At 51.0% G+C, this 23034-nt stretch overlaps 1 protein-coding gene and 1 long non-coding RNA gene across 4 annotated transcripts; one reads left to right on the forward strand and one right to left on the reverse strand.

The window, feature by feature from the left end:
• Nucleotides 1-10935: 10935 nt before the first annotated feature.
• On the reverse strand, nucleotides 10936-16132 carry LOC131504746 (uncharacterized). 2 transcript variants are annotated; one of them, XR_009258136.1, is made up of 3 exons: nucleotides 15906-16132; nucleotides 15244-15393; nucleotides 10936-12671 (listed from the first exon to the last, which is right to left on the reverse strand). It is a non-coding gene; the product is annotated as an uncharacterized LOC131504746 (long non-coding RNA). The 2 variants fall into 2 exon arrangements; XR_009258135.1 differs by having other exon boundaries at nucleotides 10936-12288; nucleotides 15906-16128.
• Nucleotides 16133-16147: 15 nt separating this feature from the next.
• On the forward strand, nucleotides 16148-22257 carry DMRTA2 (DMRT like family A2). 2 transcript variants are annotated; one of them, XM_058717426.1, is made up of 3 exons: nucleotides 16148-16689; nucleotides 18285-18848; nucleotides 20095-22257. In XM_058717426.1, the coding sequence occupies exons 2-3, from the start codon at nucleotides 18293-18295 to the stop codon at nucleotides 21144-21146; spliced, it is 1608 nt and encodes a 535-aa protein (XP_058573409.1). In that variant the 5' UTR covers nucleotides 16148-16689; nucleotides 18285-18292; the 3' UTR covers nucleotides 21147-22257. The 2 variants fall into 2 exon arrangements, with proteins under 2 accessions (XP_058573409.1, XP_058573408.1); XM_058717425.1 differs by having other exon boundaries at nucleotides 16148-16685.
• Nucleotides 22258-23034: the final 777 nt, after the last annotated feature.

The following is a 23034-nucleotide window of genomic DNA, read 5'->3' on the forward strand; positions in this document are numbered from 1 at the left end:
TCGCCCAGCTGCAGGGAACTGCTGTTAGGTTTGCATTTGGGCAGATACCAGCTCCCATGTTGCTGATCCTTCAGTGTACACTGAACACAGTTCTCTCCTGCTTTTCCCTCCCTCCACTCCACCATACGTTTGGACCTTGTTATTTCGTATTTTAAGCACCTTGTCTATCACCAAACTCTGATCAGTCACCCCATGGACTCTGAGCCTCTATAAAACCTTGCTCCACTATTTCACTCTTTTAATGTTTTAGTATTAGATATTGGGTCCCCTTCTCAAATGAAAGGGATGCCATCCTATGGCTGAAAATTCTGACTACATGTATTTAAGAGAGCAAACTTGGGGGCTCAGCTCAGAAGACCTGTGTTGCCTGAATCTACATATAATAATTTGGGGACAGTTTAGTAACTGTGGGTTTTTGTTAATCTGTGGATTTGGGGTTTGAAGTTTAGTTCACGGAAGCACTATTTATGCCTTCACAGCCAGTGATTTCTTTTTGGTCTTGGAATGTTTCTCCACATCTGTTTTTATGTCACCTGTGGTCTCTATCCCAGGGGTTAGGATTCTGATTCTGACATTCTCTATTTGTCCAAAGTATAGTCTAAGTGCTGGTTTTTTCCCCTGGCCCAAGTCAAGGTTTCCTTAGAACACTCCAACTGAAGCCTAAGATATGTTTAGTCATTTTCCCTTTGCCTGGAAGTGGATATTGGCCAGGAAAATTCCACCTTGTGTCTTTTCTCTGATGCTCCAAACAGGGACCTCCCCTGAACACTTTCTTACAAGAAAGAGATGTGTTCCTAACAGACCAGTGCTCCATCTACTTAGGTGCAGGCCTTCTCTGGCCCCAGAGGTCTCCCAGGGAGACTGAAAGGAAAAGAGACCCATTGTGGGGGGAGCACTTCCTCTCCGGCTCCACTCCTACCTCCCTTTTTTGGGGGGGTGGGGGCGGTCCACACCTACCTTCCTACCTGGTGGTCCCACAAGATAGTCATCTCCAATGCTACAGATGCACTAGGGTACCAGGTCTTCTTTTTCCAGGGAGACCTTGTTCTGTAGCTGCCATGCAGAAGCTATAGCCCTGAATGCAGACCATACTTAGGAACAGCAGCAAGAGTGTGGGTGGGGGTGGAGAGACAGGACTCTGAATTCACTTTCATGTTTAACCTGTTCTGTCGGATTTAGGTTTGACTTCATCATATTGTTCTGCCCTGTCATCTTCACTTCTGTATTCCAGTGGTACAGACTTTATTCTGAAACTGATTTCATAGAAGTTATTAAGTGCTTCCTTTTTCGACCCTGACTTGAGAGATTCTCCTTACTCAGGTCTCATGAAATCCTATCCTATAGGCCCTCATTGCCCCGAAAGGCCTCAGCTAATTGTCACTGTTGACTGATGCCATTCTGTTCTGTCGAACTCCAGAACAGGAGACCAAAGCAGTTTTAGGCTTTTTCCAACGAGTACAACATTAAAACAATTTGCATAAAGTTAGGTTCTAAGAAAAACATTAAGCAACTTGCTATCACAAGAGGAGCTGTCTTTTGGCAATTCTTCCTCATACCTTTAAACTCCCTTGCGCTTTGCATCCCAGCCTCCAGATGCAGTGAGTCAGTCAGAACAAGTGCTCAGTGTTCTTATGCCCAGCTGTTAATAGTGAAGTTCCATGGGGCGCCTGGGTGGCGCAGTCGGTTAAGTGTCCGACTTCAGCCAGGTCACGATCTCGCGGTCCGTGAGTTCGAGCCCCGCGTCGGGCTCTGGGCCGATGGCTCGGAGCCTGGAGCCTGTTTCCGATTCTGTGTCTCCCTCTCTCTCTGCCCCTCCCCCGTTCATGCTCTGTCTCTCTCTGTCCCAAAAATAAATAAAAAATGTTGAAAAAAAAAAAAATTTAAAAAAAAAAAAAAATAGTGAAGTTCCAGGGCTCCTTGTCATCCTCACTCCTGCTCCAGTTCATTCCTTAGTGTTTCTCAGATTATCAGCTGTATGTTTGCAGCATTAGTTTGAAGTTTTAAGCAAGTATTGACAATATTCCACAGTCTCTAAGAAGGTGCCGTTTGGGGAGGTTTCTGGCTTGCAATGTTGCCATGCTCTGGCACCACTAGTTTTATGGGACACACAGGTGTTCATCTCTGAATTGTAAGCATCCAAAGTCTTGAGTTGGATGAGACTTTTATGGAATCTTTCTTTTTTAATGTAGGAGAATAGGATTTGGGCTTTTATAAGTTTTATTTGGTGACATTATAAACATAAAATAAGTTTGTGGTTGTATTAAAATCGCTACTCCCAAAGCTACACATGCTGACCTGAGTATGCTGGTCAGTGGGTTTAAAGATGTTGCACAGCTCTGGCAGATTTTCCCAAAAGCACACAAGTTGTTCATTTGGATAGGGGGAGAGCGTCTTAATTGTCCCCATGAGCAGGATCACTGGCACATTTCTACCATCCCTCTCAGCCCCTCATCCATCCAGTCCCAGTCCCAGATCCCATAGGTGGCTGGAACATGGAATCCTAAATTCAGTCCACGAGTAATCACTTAAACATCACACTTCACAACGTATGTGACCCTTTCATATGCATTATCTCATTTGATCCTTTTAAAAATTCTTAGAGGGAGCTATCTCTCTCTCTCTCTCTCTCTCTCTCTCTGTCTTTTGCTCTCCCACCTCCTCTCCCTCTCTCCTCACTCTCTGTCTCTCTGTCTCTGTCTCTGTCTCTGTCTCTTTCACACACACACACATATGAGATTTTAGGGTCTTCCAGTTTGAACCTTAGTCTTGCCACTTAATAACTGTGTGACCTTAAGGTGAGTAACATCTCTGAACCTCCATGTCCTGATGCATTCAGATAGCATTTTGCAGTTTCCCACCCCTTCCACACACATCACCATGGCCCACTGCAGTGAGAGAAGCAGGGCAGAGATGATTATTCCATTTTTGCATGTGGGGCTCAAAGGGCAGTGCTTGCCTGAAGTCACACAGGATGTCAATAGAAGAGTCCACACTCGAGCCTGAGGTTCTGATTTTCAGTTTCACAGCTCTTTATAACAAATCTCTAAATTTTATGTCCAAGAATGGAGCTTGGCATCCCCTAAATTGTGTATAAAAAGTTAAATGTGTAGTTTTCTGGAAGAGGAAATCTGTATTCATCAGATTCTCACTGGGTAATATTGATGCCAGAAAATTCAGAACCACCATTTATGCAGATACCATCAGACTATTTGGGAAGTTCATTTCTTTTCATCAAGCCACATTTTCATCTAAAAGAAAGCTACACCCCCCAAAGGGGGTGAGATACAACAGTTGGGCTTTCTTGACTTGAACCTCCCTCTGCATTTAGTGCTTCTCTCTTGTCTCAAATAATCTGCTTTGGAAGGTGACCTCTAACAACCCCAACTGGCCTTATAGCTCCTCCCTGCTGTATTTTGAAAGTGTGGTCTGAAAGGAAATACCAATAAAAGAGACTTGCTCTCCAGTCTTCATTCTGTTAACTCTCAATTTGCACATTATTAGTTGTTCTCAGTTGTGAGAGGTGATACAATGTGTGGCTAAGAGCATAGCCTCTAGAGCCATATTGCCTGGATCCAAGCCACTCCTGCACTTACTAGAAGTGTGCCCTTTGGAAGTCACTTCACCTTCTTGTGCCTCACTTTTTAGCTTAAAAAAAAAGGAGGTAACAACAGTACCTAGTTGATAAGATTCTGAAGATTAAATGAACTAACATTTAGCAATTAGTTAACATGTAGAGCAGTTAGCGATTACCTGGTCTACAGACTCACATGGTGGGGGGGGGGGGGGATTAAGGAAAAGAGTGGGAATGATGATAGCAGTGACAAGTGGCCATTTATGGGGGAGGACACAGAAAATATGAGAAGCAGAAGAATTCCAAGAGAACTGCTCTGTGACCCTACAGGGAAGAGTAAAGACCCCTGCACAAAGTGTCACTGTTACTGGTGTCCAGAGGCTAATCCTGGGGCATCATGGGAAGGAGGGAAGAGGAGACTAACGTGCTGAGCATTTAGGATGTACTCAGTAATGTGCTCAGAGCAGTACATACATTACCTCATGTAACCCCACAACAACCCTGTCGACTGGGTGATCTTGACCTTATTTTGAAGAAGAAACAAGCTCTAAGAGGTAAAGTCTAACTAGCCTGAGTTCCACAGCTTATAAAAGAGCAGAACAGAGTTTGGGACCCAGACCTTTGACTCCAAAGCTCCCACTGTGTTTATGGCAATGCAGTGCCACGTTCAAGGAAAATATGACATATTACCAAGCGTTTCACATAGTCACAATCATAACATTTTTTAAATGTTGATGGATACAAAAATGGGTAAAGCCTTACTTCTATAGAAAATTTAACTCTCCAAAATGACTCCTTCCCCAATGTGTCAGGGGCCAAGTTTTAAGCAATGCCTTTGTTTTTAAGTACATGCAGTGATTTAAGAAGCATCCTGTAGCTTCTACATCTTTGACATCTCCGAAGTCCATCCCCTGCTCCTTTGTCTGTTCTCCCATGGGCATTTCTTCCCTAGACCTTTGTTGTCTCCCACCTGCATCATAAAACCACATCCTAGTTGAGCTCCCTTTCTCCAGTCCCTCTCTTCTAGACCAGTCACCACACAGCTGCCAGAAAGAGCTTTCTAAAACACCTGCCTCACCATGCCACACTCCTGTTTTCATACCCTCAGAGGCTTCCCATTGCCCTCCAGATAAAATCCAAACTCTTGGCTTGGATTTAAAACTCCTCTCATCTGGCCCCCACCTCCCTTCCCATCTACCTCCAGCCATGCCCTCTCACACTTCCTGAGTCACCTGCAGTTTCCTGAAAGCATCAGCTCCATATCACCTCTGGCCTTGGACACTGTCCCCTCTGTCCTGAGTGCTCTCCCATCACCACCAGACTCCTACCACCCCTCTATCCTTCGCTTTCAGTTTAGACTTCATTTCCTCCAAAATGGTTTCACTGACCATTGCTACACCTTCTGCACACCCTCCAAGTTAGGTGCCTGTGCTGTGAATCTTCGGCTCTGTGCTACCCTTCTCGTAGCGTGGATCACTCTGAATGGTTACTCTCAGCTCACATGTCCTTCCTGCCCCCACCTCAGACTCCTGAACCCTTCAAAAGGTCTGAGTCACTTCTTATCCTCAAGGCCTGGCAAAATGACTAGTACATAGTAAGCACACGGTAAATTTTGACTCAGTAACTGAGTTTCAACAAAGAAATGACGTCTGTGTACAGGTGGTCACTTGCATCTCTAACACCTTGCTCATCTGGGAACATTGTAAGGGCAGAGAACAGGTCATAATCATCTATTTCCAGAGCCAGCCCAGGGTCTGGCACATAGCAGTCATGCACCCAGTGGTTACTGAAGCAGTTAATTAATTGGAGCTGGAACAAAACCAACAGGAGCTGCTGAGAAGAAACAAAGGGTAAAGGAGTTGGTGTTGAATACCCAGGTAAGCCCTGCACAGTGTCACCCCATGCCATCTTCAGAAGTATCTGCCAAGTCACTCTACTAGTATCCTTATTTTACAGTTAGGGGAACTGAGGCTCAGAGAAATTATGTCACTGTCCAGAGGCATACAGCTAGTAGAGAGGAGCTGAAATTCCACTCTGGATCTGAGCCCAAAGCCCATACCTGCTCTGTTTCCCCTCATCAGTAAGCCCCCCACCCCATCCTTGAGCTGCTTTAGTAGCTGTAACTTCTAAGCCACAGGTGATAGAATATAAAAATTCCCACACACACTTTCCCCCTTGCCTTCTAGGATACTGCCTGCCACTAGTTTCCTCCAACCCCTCTGTCTCCTGTGCAGAGTTTTTCTGCTCTGCTTGCCTGTGAAATGTCAGCAGCCCCTGAATTCCTTCCTCTGCCCTTTGCTCTTTGCAAACTCTCCTTAGATAGGAGGCAATTTGTACTTTGAAACTCAGCTCAGATTTTGCCTAAGGTATAAATTCCACAAGGGTAAGGTCTGTGTCAGTCTGATCTGTTGTTTTATCACTCCACACAGAGCTGGCACTGTATAGATGCTTGGTAAATAGCTGTTGATAATATATTGAACATTGATATGTTTATTGAATGTCAGGCACTAAATGCTTCACTCACAACAACCCTATGAAGTAGGAGCTATTAATATCCCCACTTTATTGGTGAGCAAACTGAGGAACAAAAGATTAGGTAATTTGTTCAAGGTCATACAGCTAGTAAACCAAGGAGCCAGGATTCAAACACAGGTGGTTTGGCTCCAGAGTTGAGGCTATTACTCCATTCTACTCCTTTTCCTCCAGAAAGCCTCATGGAATCACCAGGACAAGTTAGGAGCCTCTCTAATCCCTGTGTTTGCCCCTAGCAGAGCACTTATCATATTATTATGATTATTTGCACAGAAGTCTCCCTTATAGACCATGACTGGTCTGCCCCACTGGACCTGGCACAGGGCACAGACAGTAAATGTTATATGAATGAATGAACTACAAAACTACCCTGTGAGATGGATCATACTATCCCTGTTTCAAACATTGATAAACTGAAGCTTAGGTTAAATCATTTGCCCAAAGTCTCATAACTACTATATAACATAACCCTGTCTATCACCAAAGCAAATCTTTTTTTTTTTTCCATCATGCATTTTCATTAGACCTGCATTTAATTGAAGTATTACTTAAGTGCTCTTTGCCTTATGGAGATGGGGTCAGTTTTCACTCATCTATTCATCATTTAGGTTTTTTGGTAAACACTGGATTCTCAGCCTCTACCCTCAGCTCAGAATTTCCAGGCTGGGATGAGGCCACAAATTTCAGGGCAGTGTGGCCAATGCTAGAGAAGTTCCAGGAACCATTGGAACCCAGAGGAGGCTCCCTGATTGGATAGTTGGATAGGCTTCTGGGAGAGATGAACCCCACCTAGGAGCTGTGGCCAGTCCATTCTGTAATAAATGGCACTGCCCTAGCCTGACAATCTGAGATCCCAGAGTTACAAAATGTAGGCATCCTACAGGATCAAAATGGAGACTGCTCCTCTGGGCTCAGGAGTCCAGGCCCCTGGAAATGTCCCCTGCCTTACTTGGGCACACATTGGTAACATTTGCATGATATTTTTCTGAAGAGTTGGCAACAAGGAGAGTCTTACTGAAACTTTTCTCTGTGTTTTGAGGAGTCTAGTGGAAACACAAGTTAAGAAAATCAGGTGTGGAGGCCAGGAACTTCACTATATTTCTAAAGGAGAGTGCCAAGGTCTCAGCTGGATGGAGCATCCCACATAGCAATCATCATCTTCCTACCTGGGTCTGCATAGTCCTTTTCTCATTTCAGAGCATTTCCATATACAGCAGGTCTACCTTTCCTTATTCTGCAGATGGAGAAACTAAGGCCCAGAATAGTGAAATGAGCAAGACTCCATTCTGGCATGCCTTCAACTACATCAAGCATCAGTGAGGAACTAGCTTGTGCAGTATCACCTACATGCCTCAGGTTCTTGATATAAAAACCAAGGTGCATTTTATGAATTTTTTACATGCTATGGGAGGTCATGGACACAAAGGGAAAGACCATGTTCTCTGGCATAAAAGTGGTACTGTGCCATGGGGAAAAGAACCCAGCCCCTGCCTTTGCAGAGCCCCACAAGGAACCAGCAGGGCTATGTTGTGCCCAAAATAGTGGAGGCCCTGAGAAGAGACAAACGGGGCCGCTTCCAGAGGCTGGGGGTGGGCTCTGGGCTGTGCTGCTCCTTTCTTACTGGTGCAGTATCACTTTGTGCTTTATAGCAAACATGTTCTGGTTAATGGAGCCCCTGGAGAGAGTGGTGGGTAGGGGAGATGAGGTGACATAGGGAAGGAGATGGCCCAGAGTCCCTCTGGGACCTTGAGCACCCCAGGCCTGCCAGAACGTCTCTAATCCATGACACCCCATCAGAATTCTGATTCTGGAGGGAGTTTTCAGATTATTGTTCAAGAGCAGAAGTCACCTGTCATCAGCTCCCAGCTCCCCAGTCCTTTTTCTAATGGAAGCAAAAGGGTACTGAGAAGGGAACAGTTTTCCCCTCTGGAGGGAAGGCAAAGAGAAGAATCGTTCATTCAGCAACTAACAAATAACAATACCCAATATACCCCGAGTGTTTTCTACATGTCAGACACCGAGAAGGAATTTCCATGAATTGTGTCATTGAATCCTCACAGTGACCCATGAAAGCTTCCATCTTACACAGGAGGGAATGTGCCATACTAGCACCCATGTTCAGCCAGGCTATGCCCAAAGGTGTTAAGGTGCTGCCAGACTCTTCACCAGAAGTGAAAGCAGAGTGTGGTCAGTCCTGAGGGGTGAGAGGGGGTGTACATGCTCCAAAGGGAGTGAAGAAAACCCCAAGAAAAGAGGCTCCCAACACCAAAGGAAAGGGTGCCTTCATCCACCCCTCCTACACCTATTCCTAGGGGGTCAGTTCTGAGAACTGAACAGGGTGGGGGTTGAGGGGAAGTGGCCTCAACTCTACCTCCTAGACTCACCTGTCTCTTCCACAGATGCAAAGAACAGTTCTCATCCCTCCCCCACCGAGCTGTATCACTCTGGGAAGTTACTTCCTCTTCATGCCTCAGTTTCCTCTGACATGAATTGGGGATGAAGATGGGTAGCTGTGAGGCTTCAGAGAGGGCAAAATGCAGAGGCACTAAGCTTGCAGGGTTGGTCTGTGTCTACTGTGCCTCTAACAAGAGACAGTGGGGCAACCTGAGTGCTGGGTCCTAAACAGTGAACAAAAGTGTTCCAGGTAACTGTGTGGCCTGGGCCTGAGCACCTGGAGAAGGCATCTGTGCATCCGTGTCACTGCAAGCCTGGAGTCTCAACCCATTGCTGGGGGAGAGGGGGGGCAGGAAGCCACCTACTTGTCAGCCAACTTCCCCACCCTGACACAGGGCCCCGCCAGGAAAGAGAGTTAACATGTTGGGCTCTGGCCCAACCAGTATCGGGCCCTGAGCCAGTCATGCAGCTTGGAACTCACCCACCATACACGAGACTGCGCAGTCCCAGCAGGAAATGGGACGGGGTGGGGGGTGGGGGTAGGAGGGCGAGGGGAGGGTGGAAGTCTGAGTAGAACTCTTTGAGGGAAAGATGCCAAAGGTGCGTGGGTTAGTGTATGTGTGAGTGTGTGGCCCGGGCAGATGGATTAGGTCTCTCCCTTCTAGCCCCCTCCCCCTCCCCCATATGTTCATTTTGGTCGGTGACCTGAGGGTTACAGGCTGCGAGTATGCGGCTGCGGACACCCCACGCACTTCCGAGGAGCAATCAGCACTCAAACCCCGGCTGATCCAGCCCAAGAGCCTAGAGCCCTGATGCCCTTCATCTTCGCATTCTTCTCTCCCCACATGCGATGGCCTGGAGGCTGCTGTTCTCCAAACAATCCGATTCCAACAGGGAGGCGACTTGCCCACGGTCACACAGGGCTGATTCCTGGAATCGCTGTTTCCAAAGGCCCTCTTGCAAGAAGGAGACCACGAGAAGGAAGGTCCAAAAAAGACCACCCTGTGGGTGCACTCCGTGCACAAATCCCTGGCCCTTCGCACCATTTCCTCTGTGTAGAATCGCCCTTCCCTCCCTCAGCTTAGTTCCAGGTCCTTCCAAACTCAGCGCCGGGAAACTGTGAGAACTCATTTAAAGTGCGTCAGCAAGGAGGCCGGTCTCTAAATATACTATGATCGGTAACTCTCTTATGCTCCTGTCATAACCAGTTAGACATTGCAATCAATAGGTGAAACAATGTGTTCACGATAGATACATAAAATACTAAAGAATGTGCTTAAAAAACAACTCAAGGAACAAAACGACAAAATTTACAAGGGGACATAAAAGTTGTGAATAAGAAAGTCACACTGTGTCCGAGATGGAAATATCCCATATTGTGAAGATGTATAGGATAAATCTCCCTCAAATTAATTTCTAAAGGCAGTTAAATAAAATTTCCAAAGGTTTTTAAAATTTTACTTTCACTTTGGAGCCAGCTTTAAAAATTCTAAAATATTTATTCAGGTGACTATCTTTCCAAAATTGGCAAGAGTATTTGAAAAAGAAGAATCAGGAATCAGAAAGATGCTTGCCCTCCCAAACTTTACAGAACTACAATAATTTTTTAGTGAGGCTGGTGCAAAAGTAAATAGCTCCATAGAGAGAAAAGTGCTGAAATGACCTAAGGCCATCTGAGAATTCAGTATATAATATATGATCAGTGCAGAGGGGGAAAGGGTGGACCATTAGATACAAGCTGTGATAACTGGCTAACATTGGAGGGGGGGAATTAAGTTACAAACCTACTTCACAGCTTCCACCAAATTTAATTTCAAATGAACTAAAGATATAAATGTAAATCATTTATATGAAAAGGGGCTAAAACAAAATATAGGTGAATGCTTTCAGAAAGTTGGATTTGAAAAATCCTTGTTTAAGCATCTATAAAGAAAGAAGCATCTATAAAGAAAAAATGACAGATTTGGCTACATAAAATTAAACTTCAGTGTAACAGCAAAACTGGATAAAACAGCAAAAAGGGAGAAATGCAGCATATGTTACAGATAAGTGGATGCTACTGTCTTTAATATATAAACAGCCATTACAAATTAAGGAAAGGAGAAACTCAATGAGAGAAAAATAAGCAAAGAATATACACAGTTAAAAAAAAAAAAACACGAGTGACTAACACGTAAAGAAAAACTAAGAAATAACTAAGGAAATGCAAATTACAATGACAAAAGATTCTTTTTTTCCTGCCTGAATTGGCAAAGATTTAAAAGATCAGCAAGATACATTACTGTTGAGTGTGTTCTTTGACACAACCTTTCCTGGGGGCTATTTGACAAGTAGCTATCAAAAGCCTTAAAAAAAAAAAAAAAAAAAGCCTCTGGCCAATCAATCTTATTTCTAAGAATTTATCCTAAGGAAATAATTAGGCAAATTCACAAAGAATGTTCATTGTAGTAATGTTTATTGTAGCAAAAATTGGAAACAAACAAAATACCTCAAGAGGAAATTGGCTAAATTAAAGTACATCCACACACTGAAATATTAAGCAATTTTTAAGGTTATGTAGATATATTAATATGAAAAAATGTTTATCACATTTGTAAATAAAACAAGTAACAAAAAGTATATTTTTGTAACGGTAAATAGACAGACAAGGAATTCCAAATTTACTATATTGTCTAAAATGTTTTGTAATGTTTTATCAGAACAAACAATAATAATGTTTCGATTTGGGAAATTGAACGTTTCACTTCAGGGATCCCTTTCTTCAGGAAGTCTCCCTTAACCCTCCTTTCCTCACTCCCACCTCAACCCTGTTTCTCATCGTGAGGTCACTGATGGGTGACTGTGTCCCTAGTTGGTCCATGAACACTTTAAGGGTCCATCACAACTGATTTATCCTCGAGCCCCAAGGCATTTACTAGGTGCTCAAAATGAATGAAATTAAAGACCCGTTCTCTCGAGTTTCTGTGAATCATCTCTCAACTGAATGGAATCGAACCGAACGAAAGCCCCTAGGTCTGACCCTGTCCAACTGGAACTGAAGGTAAGAAGAAAAGAACCTGAGTGGGAATGGGATCTAGGTTCCCATCTTCCTCGACGCTCAGCCGCACTGTAACCCCGGGCAAGTTGAATTCCGGGCCTTGCTGAACATCGGCGGTCTTGTCTCTAAAACGTGGAACGTCACACCTCCCCCCAAGGACTGGGTACCAAGCAGCACAGCGCAACATCAAGAGTTTATCAGGGTAGCGGTACACATTAGGCGCTCAAAAATACAAGCAAATAGTTGGGCAATGAACAGTACTCTCCGCGCGTTTGTCCCAGGCTCAGCTGCGCCCAGCCAGAAAGCTGTGGAGACAGGAAGCCTGGCGACACTGGGCGGCCGCCGCTTCCGCACGCACCCTGCAGACGCCCGGGCTTGATCCAAAGAAGGGCTGCGGCCGGCTGGGCTCAGGGGCTCTGCGCTGGGGATTCTCGCCGCGCTCTCAACTCGGTGCCACCGCTGCTTCGCCCTCAGGTGGCTCCCTGGACCGCTCCTCTGCTGAAGGGGGTCGAAGGCCCGGGGAGAGGCGGAGCACCAGAGGGTCCCGCGGACCCCAGAGGGCGAGGTGCTGAGAAGGGCCTCGGGCCTGAATTCCATCTGCCGCGCCCAGCCTGACGCCGTGCCTGGAACCGTGCACAACTTGGGCCTTGGGTAGGGGTCTCCTCTGGTCTCCTGAGTTCGAATTCTTTTCTGTCCCGTACTGCTTCTGAGATGGGGGACCCGTCACCTCACCTCCCTGGGTCTGTGCTCTCACCTGTCAAGTGGAATAATAGAACTTGCCTCGCAGACTCTGGCGGGACTTAAGGGCCTGGAGGGGAATCGCGAGGCGCAGGGCCCCTCACAGGAAGAGCGCCCGAGAAGTCAAGGGCCACGATGAAAGAGGTTCTTTCTGGTTGCAGAACTGTGCCTGGGTCCCTGGCCCCGGTTTAGGCCGGATCCGTGGCTTTGACCCCGTAAAAGGGCCATTGTAGCGGGCTCGGGGGCGGGGACAGCAAACCAGGCTGCACTTCTCTGTCCACGCAGGGGTGCACGCGGCTGAGACTCTTAATTAACACGGCGAGAGTTGATCCGGAGGAAAATGTTGTCGTGGTCTGTGTGTGTACAGATGTGAGTGTATCCACACGCGTGTTCGTGCGTCTGTGGTTGTGCGGGAAAATAGCGTGTATGGGGCAGCCCGCGTAGATTCCTTCTCCCAAAGGTACCTTCCTTCCCCCCTTTTCTCCGCGCCCCTTTCCCGGTAAAGAGTTTCAGCCAAACTAACGGAATCTGGAGCGGCCAGGGGAGGGCTGGGGACGGGAGGGGCGATTCCGTCCCGGAGCCACCGGTTTGGGGATAATTACTTTTAATGTCAGAAAGATTTAGTTTAATATCATCTCTATTAGGCTGCCGGGAGGGTAATTAAAAGGGACGTGCCGCAGCCGGCAAACAGATGGCGTCTGCTTGCTCCGAGGCCGCGGGCAAACAGCGCAAAAGTCAATGCCTCCCGGGTCCCCCATCAGCGCCCCCGGCCCTGCTCCTACTCAGCGCCACCACGCCGCACCTCCAGCCCCCTCCACACCCTCAACCCCAACTCCAGCCTCACCCTGGGTCGCCACTAGGGCCATCCCTTTGAACCCCACCCCTTTGCGGGCGGGGTCCTGGGGGATGGGGCCAGCAGCGAACACGGGTGGAGGTGGATTTTCCTGGCTGGGAGAACTCACCCGGGAACCCCAGACGCCGGCGCAGCAAATGATTCTGAACTAAGAGGAGGTGCTTGAGGGAGTGTGTTTGTGCCTGATTGTGTGAGGATGAGCTTTCTGCCCTGAGCCGCCTCATTCGTCCCAGTGGTCTGGCTTTCTCCGTGCAGGGTCCAACTTCAGGGCCCTGGAACAGGGTTGGGTCCATGGACTAGCGAGGGCACATGTCTGTGAGCATATGCTTCTATCTAGGTGTTCAGTCACTGACCAGGGAGTCTGTGGGCATCTGGGTATGAGGTCAAGTACAAAATGGATATCCTAGGATGAGGGCATGATTATGATCGCTGTGAATTCAATCAGACTTTCTGAAGGGGTCCTCTGGGTGAGAAGGCAGCTTCAGAGATGAGTGCACCCTGTGGGTGGTCACTGCAAGCAGATGTGAGGGTGTATCCAAGACTTTCACAGAATGAGGTTCCACGTGCAGGATGTATGTCCAGGTGTGAAGCCACCCTCTGGTGTGTGTAGAAGGTAGTCCCTGCTGCCTCAATTTGGGCACCACTGGTAGCTAGCACAGCCACAGCCCTCAGGGCTGCTCCCTTGGGGATCAGTCCAAATCAGGACTAACCCCAGGATGGCCTGTAGAGGTATGAGTGCAATGACCTCTGCCTAGGGTGACTCTGCCTCCCTCCATTCATGACACATTCACTCCCATGAGCACCCCAATCTCAGGTGTATCAGAAGAAAGGCTGTAGGTCCCAGACCTGTTGAGTGATGAAGGCAAGGAAAGAGGAGCCTGCTCTAGGGGTGAGCAGATTCCCCCTCTGGGCGGGGTTCCAGGATGTGGACTCTGCCTCCTAAGGAAATGAGGTTCCTCACACTCTAGTGGAAGAATGTGGGGTTCCCAAGTCCTTGTGGCTGGACCCTTGGCGCCCCCAGGTTCACTGAACTGAAGTTGAGGACACAGTGGCCTGGCCTCAAGCGAAAAGAGGAGTATCTGGGCCACCGCTCTCCAAAAGCTAGGCTTATTCCTATAGTTCAATTCATTTAGGGTTTAAAATAATTTCTGAAAAACTTTGTCCAAGGTAGCTCTGGGAGAAGACACCAGACACCCTGGTGCGGGATTCAGTCGCAGTCCTCCCCCTCTCCCACATGTCCTCCTGCCAGAGTGCAGCTAACAGAGAGATTTCCTTAACCTTGTAATGTCAAGGTGTTCTAAGGTGGGGTCTGGGTCTTCCACTCCTGCCAGGATATAGTATCCCAGATTCATTCCCTTACCTGACTCCATGCAGGACACGAGGTGGAGCTGACCCCTTGCTCTCTCCCAAACATATTCTCAGGCTCCAGCTAGTGGAATTTGTTAGGAGCAAAGGGTCTGGTTTATGTTACCATCACAGACTCTGTCAGGGTGGGAGGGCACTTGCCCGAGGGCCTGGTCAGCTTTCTGGAAGCTCTCTGCCTGGCTCTTCCACACACCACCTTCTTCCCTCTCCCTCTTCCTCCCTCAGCCTGGCCATCCCGGACAGCATCCTAGGAACCTCCCTGCGAGGCTCGGTGAACTGGGGTGGGGCCCCACTTTTCTTGCCTTCCTCCCCCAGTCGCATGCCCCTAGCATCAGAGAGGTTGGGCTGGCGGGTCGCCACCCACGAGTTGTGCCAGGTGGAAAGGGGTGTGTTCCTAGGCCGGGGGTGGGACACTGAGTCTACGCGCGCCCAGGACCTCCCCGACCCAGGCTGCGCGGGCCAGAACCCCGTGGCCCTGGAAGTTCTAAAGAGCATCACAGAAACGCATGATCAGGAGTGGAGGGAGAACAACGTGAAAGCTCGTTTTTTTCTATTAATTAAACAAATTTTCTTTACTCTGAAGGAAAGAGAAAAGTGGAGAGTAAAAATGAGAGAGAACACTGGACCGAGGAAAAGACAGAAAGAAAGGGCACAGAGAATCACAGAGAAACCCAAGGTGATCCTGCCCGAAAACCGCGGTATTAATTCCAGATGTTGCCATTCAAAAGGGAAACAAAATCCAAAACCTGTTACCTCCTCTGCAGATCGAGCTGTTCCTCAGGGCCATGACGTCAGTACGGGAGTGGAAGGTGAAAGTTAAAACTACTCATGGGGGTCCGTGGCGACCTTGTCTCAGGCCGGGAAGGACGGACTGACCGATGCGCGTCCTGCGTTCAAGAGGATCTAGGGAGACAGAGAGGGCACGTTTTACTTTCGTTTAAAAAAGAAATTAAACTTTTTGTTAATTTGAAACAAAAGTGACAAAAAGAATCCCACCACCACCTAAAGGAAATCAAGATGCTGCAGAAGTGAGGAAAGGAAAGAACAAGAGGAGGAAGAGGAATGGAATTAAGGGTTGGGAAAGGAAGCGCAAGGGAACTGGAAGGCTCCGACGGGAAGCGTCATCTCAATTCTCTCCCGTCTCCTCTTTAACAACAGAAATCCTCATAAACCATACTTACCCTTTTTTGATGCCTATCGTATCAGGAATTTTAAAATAACGGATCTGTGTTTTAAAGGCGGCAAGAGAAAAATACAAAACAGCTCCCAACTACCCCAAACGCATTGGACTTGGTAGAACAGAGCCGGAAGGAGGCAGGAAAAATCGTCTTGGCATTTATGCTATATGCCCTCTCCCTTCCCCACCCCTGCGTCCCCGTTCCACCCCACCCCGACCGCGGTAATTGAATTGTCACCTGCCCCTATCCCGCCCCCGGCCACCAGGGCCACTTGGGAAACTCGGCCTTGCCAAGCGCCCGGGGCCTCTGAGAGCCGCGCAGCGGAGCCCGCGTCCTAGAAGCCGAGGGGTTACACACGGCTACGTAGAGGCGCACCGGACACGGCAATTAGGCGCAATTCACACGCTCTCGGGCGCACGGAAACTACTTGTCACGATATTTTCAACGCTCCTCCTAGCCTACTTTTTTCCACTCCTTCCCCGGCGCGCCCCTCCCCTCCCGGAGGCACTCTGTGGAGCTTTTGGAGTTTCGAATCTTTCGGACACTGTAGAATGCGGGGCTCCCCGGGCGCGGGCCCGGCCAATCAGAGCGCTGTCTGCCTCCCCTGGCCAATGGCAGGCGCCACATTGTTGTCCAATTCTGTCTAATGGAGCCCTAAGGAGCAACAATAGAGCGGGCGAGCGGCTCATTGAGAGTCTGGCAGCGCCGGGCAACTGGGGCGCGGCTGTGCGCAGCGTCCCGCGCGCTCCGCGAGGGGACGCCGCGCGGCGAAGGCCGGGTCGCGGGTTCCAGCCAGCCGGTCCCTAACCAGTCCCCCGGCTCGGATTTCCGACGGAAGCGTTGGACTGCGCAGCGTTTCGAGGGGGTCCGGAAGTTCGGACATGGTGACCGAAGGAGGGTGACGTGGTCAGATAAGGGACCAGGGGGCAAGGGGAAGAGGCCAAGAGCGCCTGCATCGCGAGCGGAGCTGCGAGGTGTGAGAAGCGCCAGCGGAGGAGGAGGATCCCCGAGCCCAAGGCAGGTAGTTGAGGGGCTCAGGGAGGGCAGGGGGAGGCGGCCTGGTCTACCGGCCTTGTTGACAAGGCCCGGGCCACGCCGGCCTTAGGGACTTAGCGGCCCCAGGGGCCTGAGGGAAGAGGCCGCTCAGATAGGGAAGGGATCTAGGATACTGGGGCGGGAACAGGAGGATTCGGTTCCGGGCTTTGGCGGGGACCCGGGAATACGGGGACCCAGAAGAGACAGGGAAGAAGCTCGGGGCTGGGCCTGCTTAGGCCTTCTAGGTCCGAAGCTCAGGTGAGACTCCGTTGTTAGCCTATAGCCAGTTCCAGAGGCGACTCCTCTGCCTCGGTGCTGTCTCCTGGGCTATCCAAGTCCCAGGATCCCAATTCTGAGACCAGAGCTCTCGAGAATCTGCACTCGAGTAGGGTCCCGCAGAGATCCCAGGATGGGGAGTATGTGTCTGACGATTCTGTCCCTAAACTGGAGGAGAGGATCTTGAAGGCAGTGTGAGATGGTCAGAGAAAAGATCACCCTCCTGTAATACCTAACTTTTCGCAAGATACTTTTTTCTTCTCGACTACTCTCCCAGGCTACAAGACTAAAAATTGTGCCACAGGTTTTACTCCACCCCCACCCACAACTTTTACCTGAAGGGTTTGTTTGTTTTTCCCTCTCATGCACATCTTTCTCTCCTGAGTGAACCCTGGGACCCAGACACCCGTATCAGCTGTTGTTTTGGTGTTGTTTTCCTCACCCCTCAAGCTAACCTTGATGCTGGGTTTGCTTTTCCAAAGTTTAAGTTTCTTCGTCTTAATTTTCTCTTTAGCCACCCCCCCCCCACGCCTCCCAAATTCATTTCCACACTCATTTTTCTCTCCCACTCCCTGGAGGCCCCGCTTCATGAAACTTGTAGCCCCCACATTTCCACGGGTCCCTGCCCCTCCCCCCGCGCCTAACTTTGCTTTTAAAATATTTGTTTTGCTAGCCTTCACTCTATTTCCTCGAGCCGTTCTTTCTGTTCCTGATTTTTCTAACTCTCCTGCTCTCACCAAAACCTTCAGACCCAGCCAGCTGAACTCCATGTTTTGTATGCTCTGATAGCTGTCTCTTTTTCACCTTTCCACAAAACTGTGCATTTCGCCTCGGTTTTCCTGTTTTGCTCTTGGTATCGGTCTAACTGTTGGATCAAAAATTTTCTCTCTAGTCCGAGTCCCATCAAATATTTCTCTCTACCTGTCTCACTCCAATTAAGCTAAACTTTGGGAAATAATATTTTACTTTTCATACCCTCGTTATATGCACCTGAACCAATAACTTTTCAAACTTTGTGTCTTTTTATTTTTATTTTCCAGCGGAATCACTGAGTCAAACGAAATCTTAGACCCAGCGCATAAATCAGATATAAGAAGAGCCTTGGTGGGGGTGGGGTGGGGGAACTCAGCCTTACAAGGGGGATCAGAAGGCACCTCCTCCCGGCAATTTGGCACTACTAGCCAAACTTCCGCGACCGAAATTTTCCTCCCTAAGCCTGATTTCTTCGTGGGTACGCTGTACCTTAGCACATCGTGCGCTCCTCACCACAAGTCTCTTCCTTCTTCCCACGGTCTTCTACGCCAGGTCCTGCCATGGAGCTGCGCTCTGAGCTGCCTAGCGTGCCCGGCGCAGCGACGGCGGCGGCGACAGCGACGGGGCCGCCCGTGGCGTCTGTGGCGTCGGTGGCAGCGGCGGCGGCTGCGGCCGCGTCGCTACCGGTGAGCGTGGCGGGCGGCTTGCTACGAGCGCCGCCGCTGTTGTTGCGGGCGGCGGAGAAGTACCCGCGGACCCCCAAGTGCGCGCGCTGCCGCAACCACGGCGTGGTGTCGGCGCTCAAGGGCCACAAGCGCTACTGCCGCTGGAAGGACTGCCTGTGCGCCAAGTGCACGCTCATCGCGGAGCGCCAGCGCGTCATGGCGGCGCAGGTGGCGCTGCGCAGGCAACAGGCGCAGGAAGAGAACGAGGCGCGCGAGCTACAGCTGCTCTACGGCACTGCCGAGGGCCTAGCGCTCGCCGCCGCCAACGGCATTATCCCGCCGCGACCTGCCTACGAGGTCTTCGGCTCCGTGTGCGCTGCCGACGGCGGGGGGCCGGGAGCAGGAGCGCCCGCAGGGACCGGAGGCGGCACTGCGGGCTCGGGGAGCTCAGGTGAGCGCGCGGCAGGGTGGGGAGGAAGGGAAGCAGGGACGGGGCCCCAGGGGACGTGGCCCAGAGACTTACTTGTCTTGGTATGGAATCCCCTTTTCTAAATGCCCGACTGCTAGAGTTCACCGCGCACCCAGGCTCTTTTTTTCCACTGCGGGGCCAAATGTAGACCCTGTGATCTTATCTTCTCTACCCAAATGCAGCCAGGTCCCAGTTTCCTTGCTCACTTTGCTCGGAAATCCGCGCGGAAATCCGCGCGTCTCATATTTAACCTTGGTTCTGCTCTTCACGCGCCGTGGTTCCTCTGCTCCTTCCCAACTTTCTTCAGAAATCTGGCCCTCTCCCAGTCTTCCTCCTTCTTCCCGAACGGCTTTCTCTAGGTATTGAAGACACCCCCTTCCTTTTCCCCCTCTGATTCCTTTTCTCAAGTTCCTAATGCTCCCCGGACAACCGCATCCTGCGCCTGCTCCTTCTTTCTAGCTTCTTTCCCCACCTGTCCTGGTTTCCTTCGAGCAGGAACTCTCTCGCTTCCCTGGATCCCCACTCTTCCCCCCCCCCCCCACTACTCTGGCCCCACCCTCTTCTTCAAGAACATCTCGCCTTTTTCTAGGGAGGGAGGAATTAAGTCTGGGGCCATTGGGGGCCTTCTGAGACCCCAGCTTGGCAGTGAAGAAGTTCTTAGGTTTTAATTTTGGAAAGGGTGGATTAGAAATAGGGGCTCTATTTTTACCTGTAGAAAGGCTTGAGATCTCTTAGATACCCAAGGTGCCTTCCATTACAAGCTATGTTGCCCAAGGCCAGAGGGCACCCAGGGCAGAGTTTGCTCTTGGAACGATGGATGTGGAGTGGGGTCTCTATACAGTAGATTATATAGGTGGAAGTTATATTGTCTCCTGGGCCAGGCCACTTCTCCAGGTCAAGGCAAAGATAGGAAGGAGAATAAAGGTGGAAGTGTTGGGGCACAGATGTGGAAAGGGGAACTGAACATTGAATTTACAGGGCCCAAGTGGTTAGGGTCCTGGGTACATACAAAAGAGTGCACCCTAGGGGTAGGGGAAGTGAGACAAAACTGTAGGGGCTCAGAGATTAAGGAATACTGGAGAAAAAAGAAAGAGGCACTGGAGCCCAGTGAATGAAGGTCGTCGGGTTCAGAGAGAGAGGAAACTGGGTCCAAAGGGATAATGTACTGAGGGTGCCGTTGCCTCCCGGCTCCTAATCACTCCTCATATACCCTTTTCTCCCTTCCTAGAGGCCAAGTTGCAGAAGTTTGACCTGTTCCCCAAGACGCTACTTCAGACCGGCCGCCCAGGCAGCCCGCAGCCGCCACCGGGGAAGCCCTTATCACCCGACGGCGCAGACTCGGGTCCCGGGACATCTTCTCCGGAGGTGCGGCCGGGCTCGGGCTCTGAGAACGGCGACGGGGAGTCCTTTTCCGGGTCACCCCTGGCCCGGGCCTCCAAGGAGGCAGGTGGGAGCTGCCCGGGCAGCGCAGGCCCGGGAGGCGGTGGCGAGGAGGACAGCCCGGGCTCCGCCAGCCCTTTGGGCTCCGAATCTGGTTCCGAGGCCGACAAAGAAGAGGCAGAGGCCGCTCCCGCCCCAGGGCTGGGCGGGGGCCCGGGTCCACGGCAGCGGACGCCGCTGGACATCTTGACGCGCGTCTTCCCGGGCCACCGGCGAGGTGTCCTGGAGCTGGTGTTGCAGGGTTGCGGCGGCGACGTGGTGCAGGCCATCGAGCAGGTGCTGAACCACCACCGCGGGGGTCTGGCGGCCGGCCTTGGCCCCGCCGCGCCGCCTGATAAGGCCGCGGTGGGTGCGGTAGCAGCTGCGGAAGACGCGTGGCCGGGCCGCGTTGATGCCGCCGCTGCCGGGGGGCCGGGGCTGCCCGCGCCGCTGCAGGCCGGCCCCGCTGCCCCTCCGCACCATAGACCTTTGCTGGCCGGCGCCATGGCGCCTGGGGCGCTGGGCTCGCTGAGCAGCCGCTCGGCCTTCTCGCCACTGCAGCCCAACGCTAGTCACTTCGGCGCCGACGCCGGCGCCTACCCACTGGGCGCGCCGCTCGGCCTCAGCCCCCTGCGCCTGGCCTATTCGGCGGCAGCGGCGCACAGCCGTGGCCTGGCCTTCATGGCTCCCTACTCGACCGCGGGTCTAGTACCCACACTCGGCTTCCGCCCGCCCATGGACTACGCCTTCAGCGACCTCATGCGCGACCGCTCGGCCGCCGCCGCTGCGGTGCACAAGGAACCCACCTACGGCGGCGGCCTGTACGGGCCTATGGTCAACGGCGCCCCAGAGAAGCAGTAGGCCGGGGGTCCGGCATCCGGGCGGCCCCCAAACGGGGACCCCAGCCTTGATCCCGCGGGCCGCGGGTCCCTCTTCACCCGTTGCGCCTTCTGCGCCCCGGCTCGGGTCCTCTCGCTCAAAGGTGATTTTCAGTTTTGTTTTGGAAGGGTGGAGAGCTGAGCAATAGGGAGCAACTACAGATACAGGTGTTCTCCGAGGGGGTGCGTGGCCCTGACCCTCGTCCTCTAAACCCCTCCTCAAGGCTCTATCAGCTCTAAGAAAGGCGGGGAATTCTTGAGAGTTCAGAGGCTGAGGCCGCCACACACGCTCCTGCCTCTCCTTTTTGCTGTGCTCGTCCCGCCCGCCCGCTCTCCAGTGGATGGCAGGATAGTCCGAGAGTCTGTCTTCTGTGTCTCCCTCTCCTTATTAAATTTTTAAAAAAATATTCGCTCTAACAAATATAAATTTAGGATGTATAAATCTCTTGGCACTGAGTCGAGTCTTTGGGACACACACATATATATCGATATCAATTGTAAAAAAAAAAAAAGGAAACAAGTTCTAAGGTGCACTTTCCTCGTTGCGGTATTTGTCGCTCTCTTTGTTGCTTATGCCGATAAGCATGGGTTTCCTTGGTGCAGTGTGAGTTTTTATATATGTATAAATCTATATATAATCTATACATATATATATACAAGCCAGTGTATAATGTTATAAAATGGAATTCTAAGTTATTAATTGTAATCTGTAGGTGACCTCGGTATTAACGTGAAAAATATTCAGAAACAAGCAAAAAAAGGACAAAATGGAAAGAAGTAGACTATGCGCGCATTGTACTTATCAGGTTTTATAGATTAAATATATTGTGAACTCGGGACAAATCCTGCCCACCCGCCCCTCTTGCTTGCGGCCGATCTCTCCCTAAGGAGTGGTCAAGGTGCGCACTGAAGCAGGAACAGAGCGACTAGTGACTGAGCCAGAACCGCCCGCCCGAGGGCGCATCCCCGCCTCCCGGGACTCGCCAAAAGCCCGACCGAAGGGACAGCAGCGGGAAACGCTGCTGCAGAGAATGGCTCACTTTGTGCTTTGCATAGACATGAGCTAGAAATAAATGTTATTTTCTAAGAAAACAGCACCGAATCCCGTCCCGCTCCTCGGGCGGCCACATTGAAAAGGTCTTGATTTCCCGCTCGGGCCCCGCAGTGCCAGCAAGACTTAAGGCTGGCTGGTGTCCGCCCCCGGGGGGTGCGGAGCCGGAAAACTTTCCGTGGCGCAGGGAAAGGCCCCGCCGATGGGAGTGACGCGCGACTCAGAACCCCGCGAGGAGCGGCGCCCGCTACGCGTCGGGGACCCTGCGTCCTTCCCACTCCTGTTTTGGGCGCGCGGGAGCGGCGGGTCGTCTTGCCAGTGCCCTGGATCCTCGGATCGCTGGCAAAGCCTCCTACGGAATTCTGAGAGGCTGGAGGCCGGGTTCCGGTTCTCCCGGGCCGCAGATTTGGGCACAGCACCGGTCGCACACCGCGTGCTTCCCTTCTCAAAGAGGTTTGGAACCAAAGCAACGGAGGCGGCTGGGGAAGGAAGGCTGCGACCATTCTTCCACAGAGGCTCGTGGCCCGGGAGTTATTCTGGGGTGATGGAGGTCGGAGGGGGGGAGGGGGCGCTGCCCTCGTCCGCGGCAGTGTAATCCGAAAGGGACTTTGAGGACGAGCCGTCCGGCCAGATCTCTCTTAGCACCCCAGTGGCTTTCCCTCCTGCAGCGGGGCTGAGCACAATAGTGGCTCCCCCGCCGACCCCCTCCTCCCACCTGCTCGGCTCCCTGCAGGATGACTCCCTCTCTCCGGGAAACAGGGTGCTCCCTCCCCTAGTCTGGGCCCGGCGTCATCCCAAGGTAAACTTCTGGGGCCGGCTC

This window comes from Neofelis nebulosa, chromosome 2 (genome assembly GCF_028018385.1).
Source record: "Neofelis nebulosa isolate mNeoNeb1 chromosome 2, mNeoNeb1.pri, whole genome shotgun sequence".
NCBI lineage: Eukaryota > Metazoa > Chordata > Mammalia > Carnivora > Felidae > Neofelis > Neofelis nebulosa.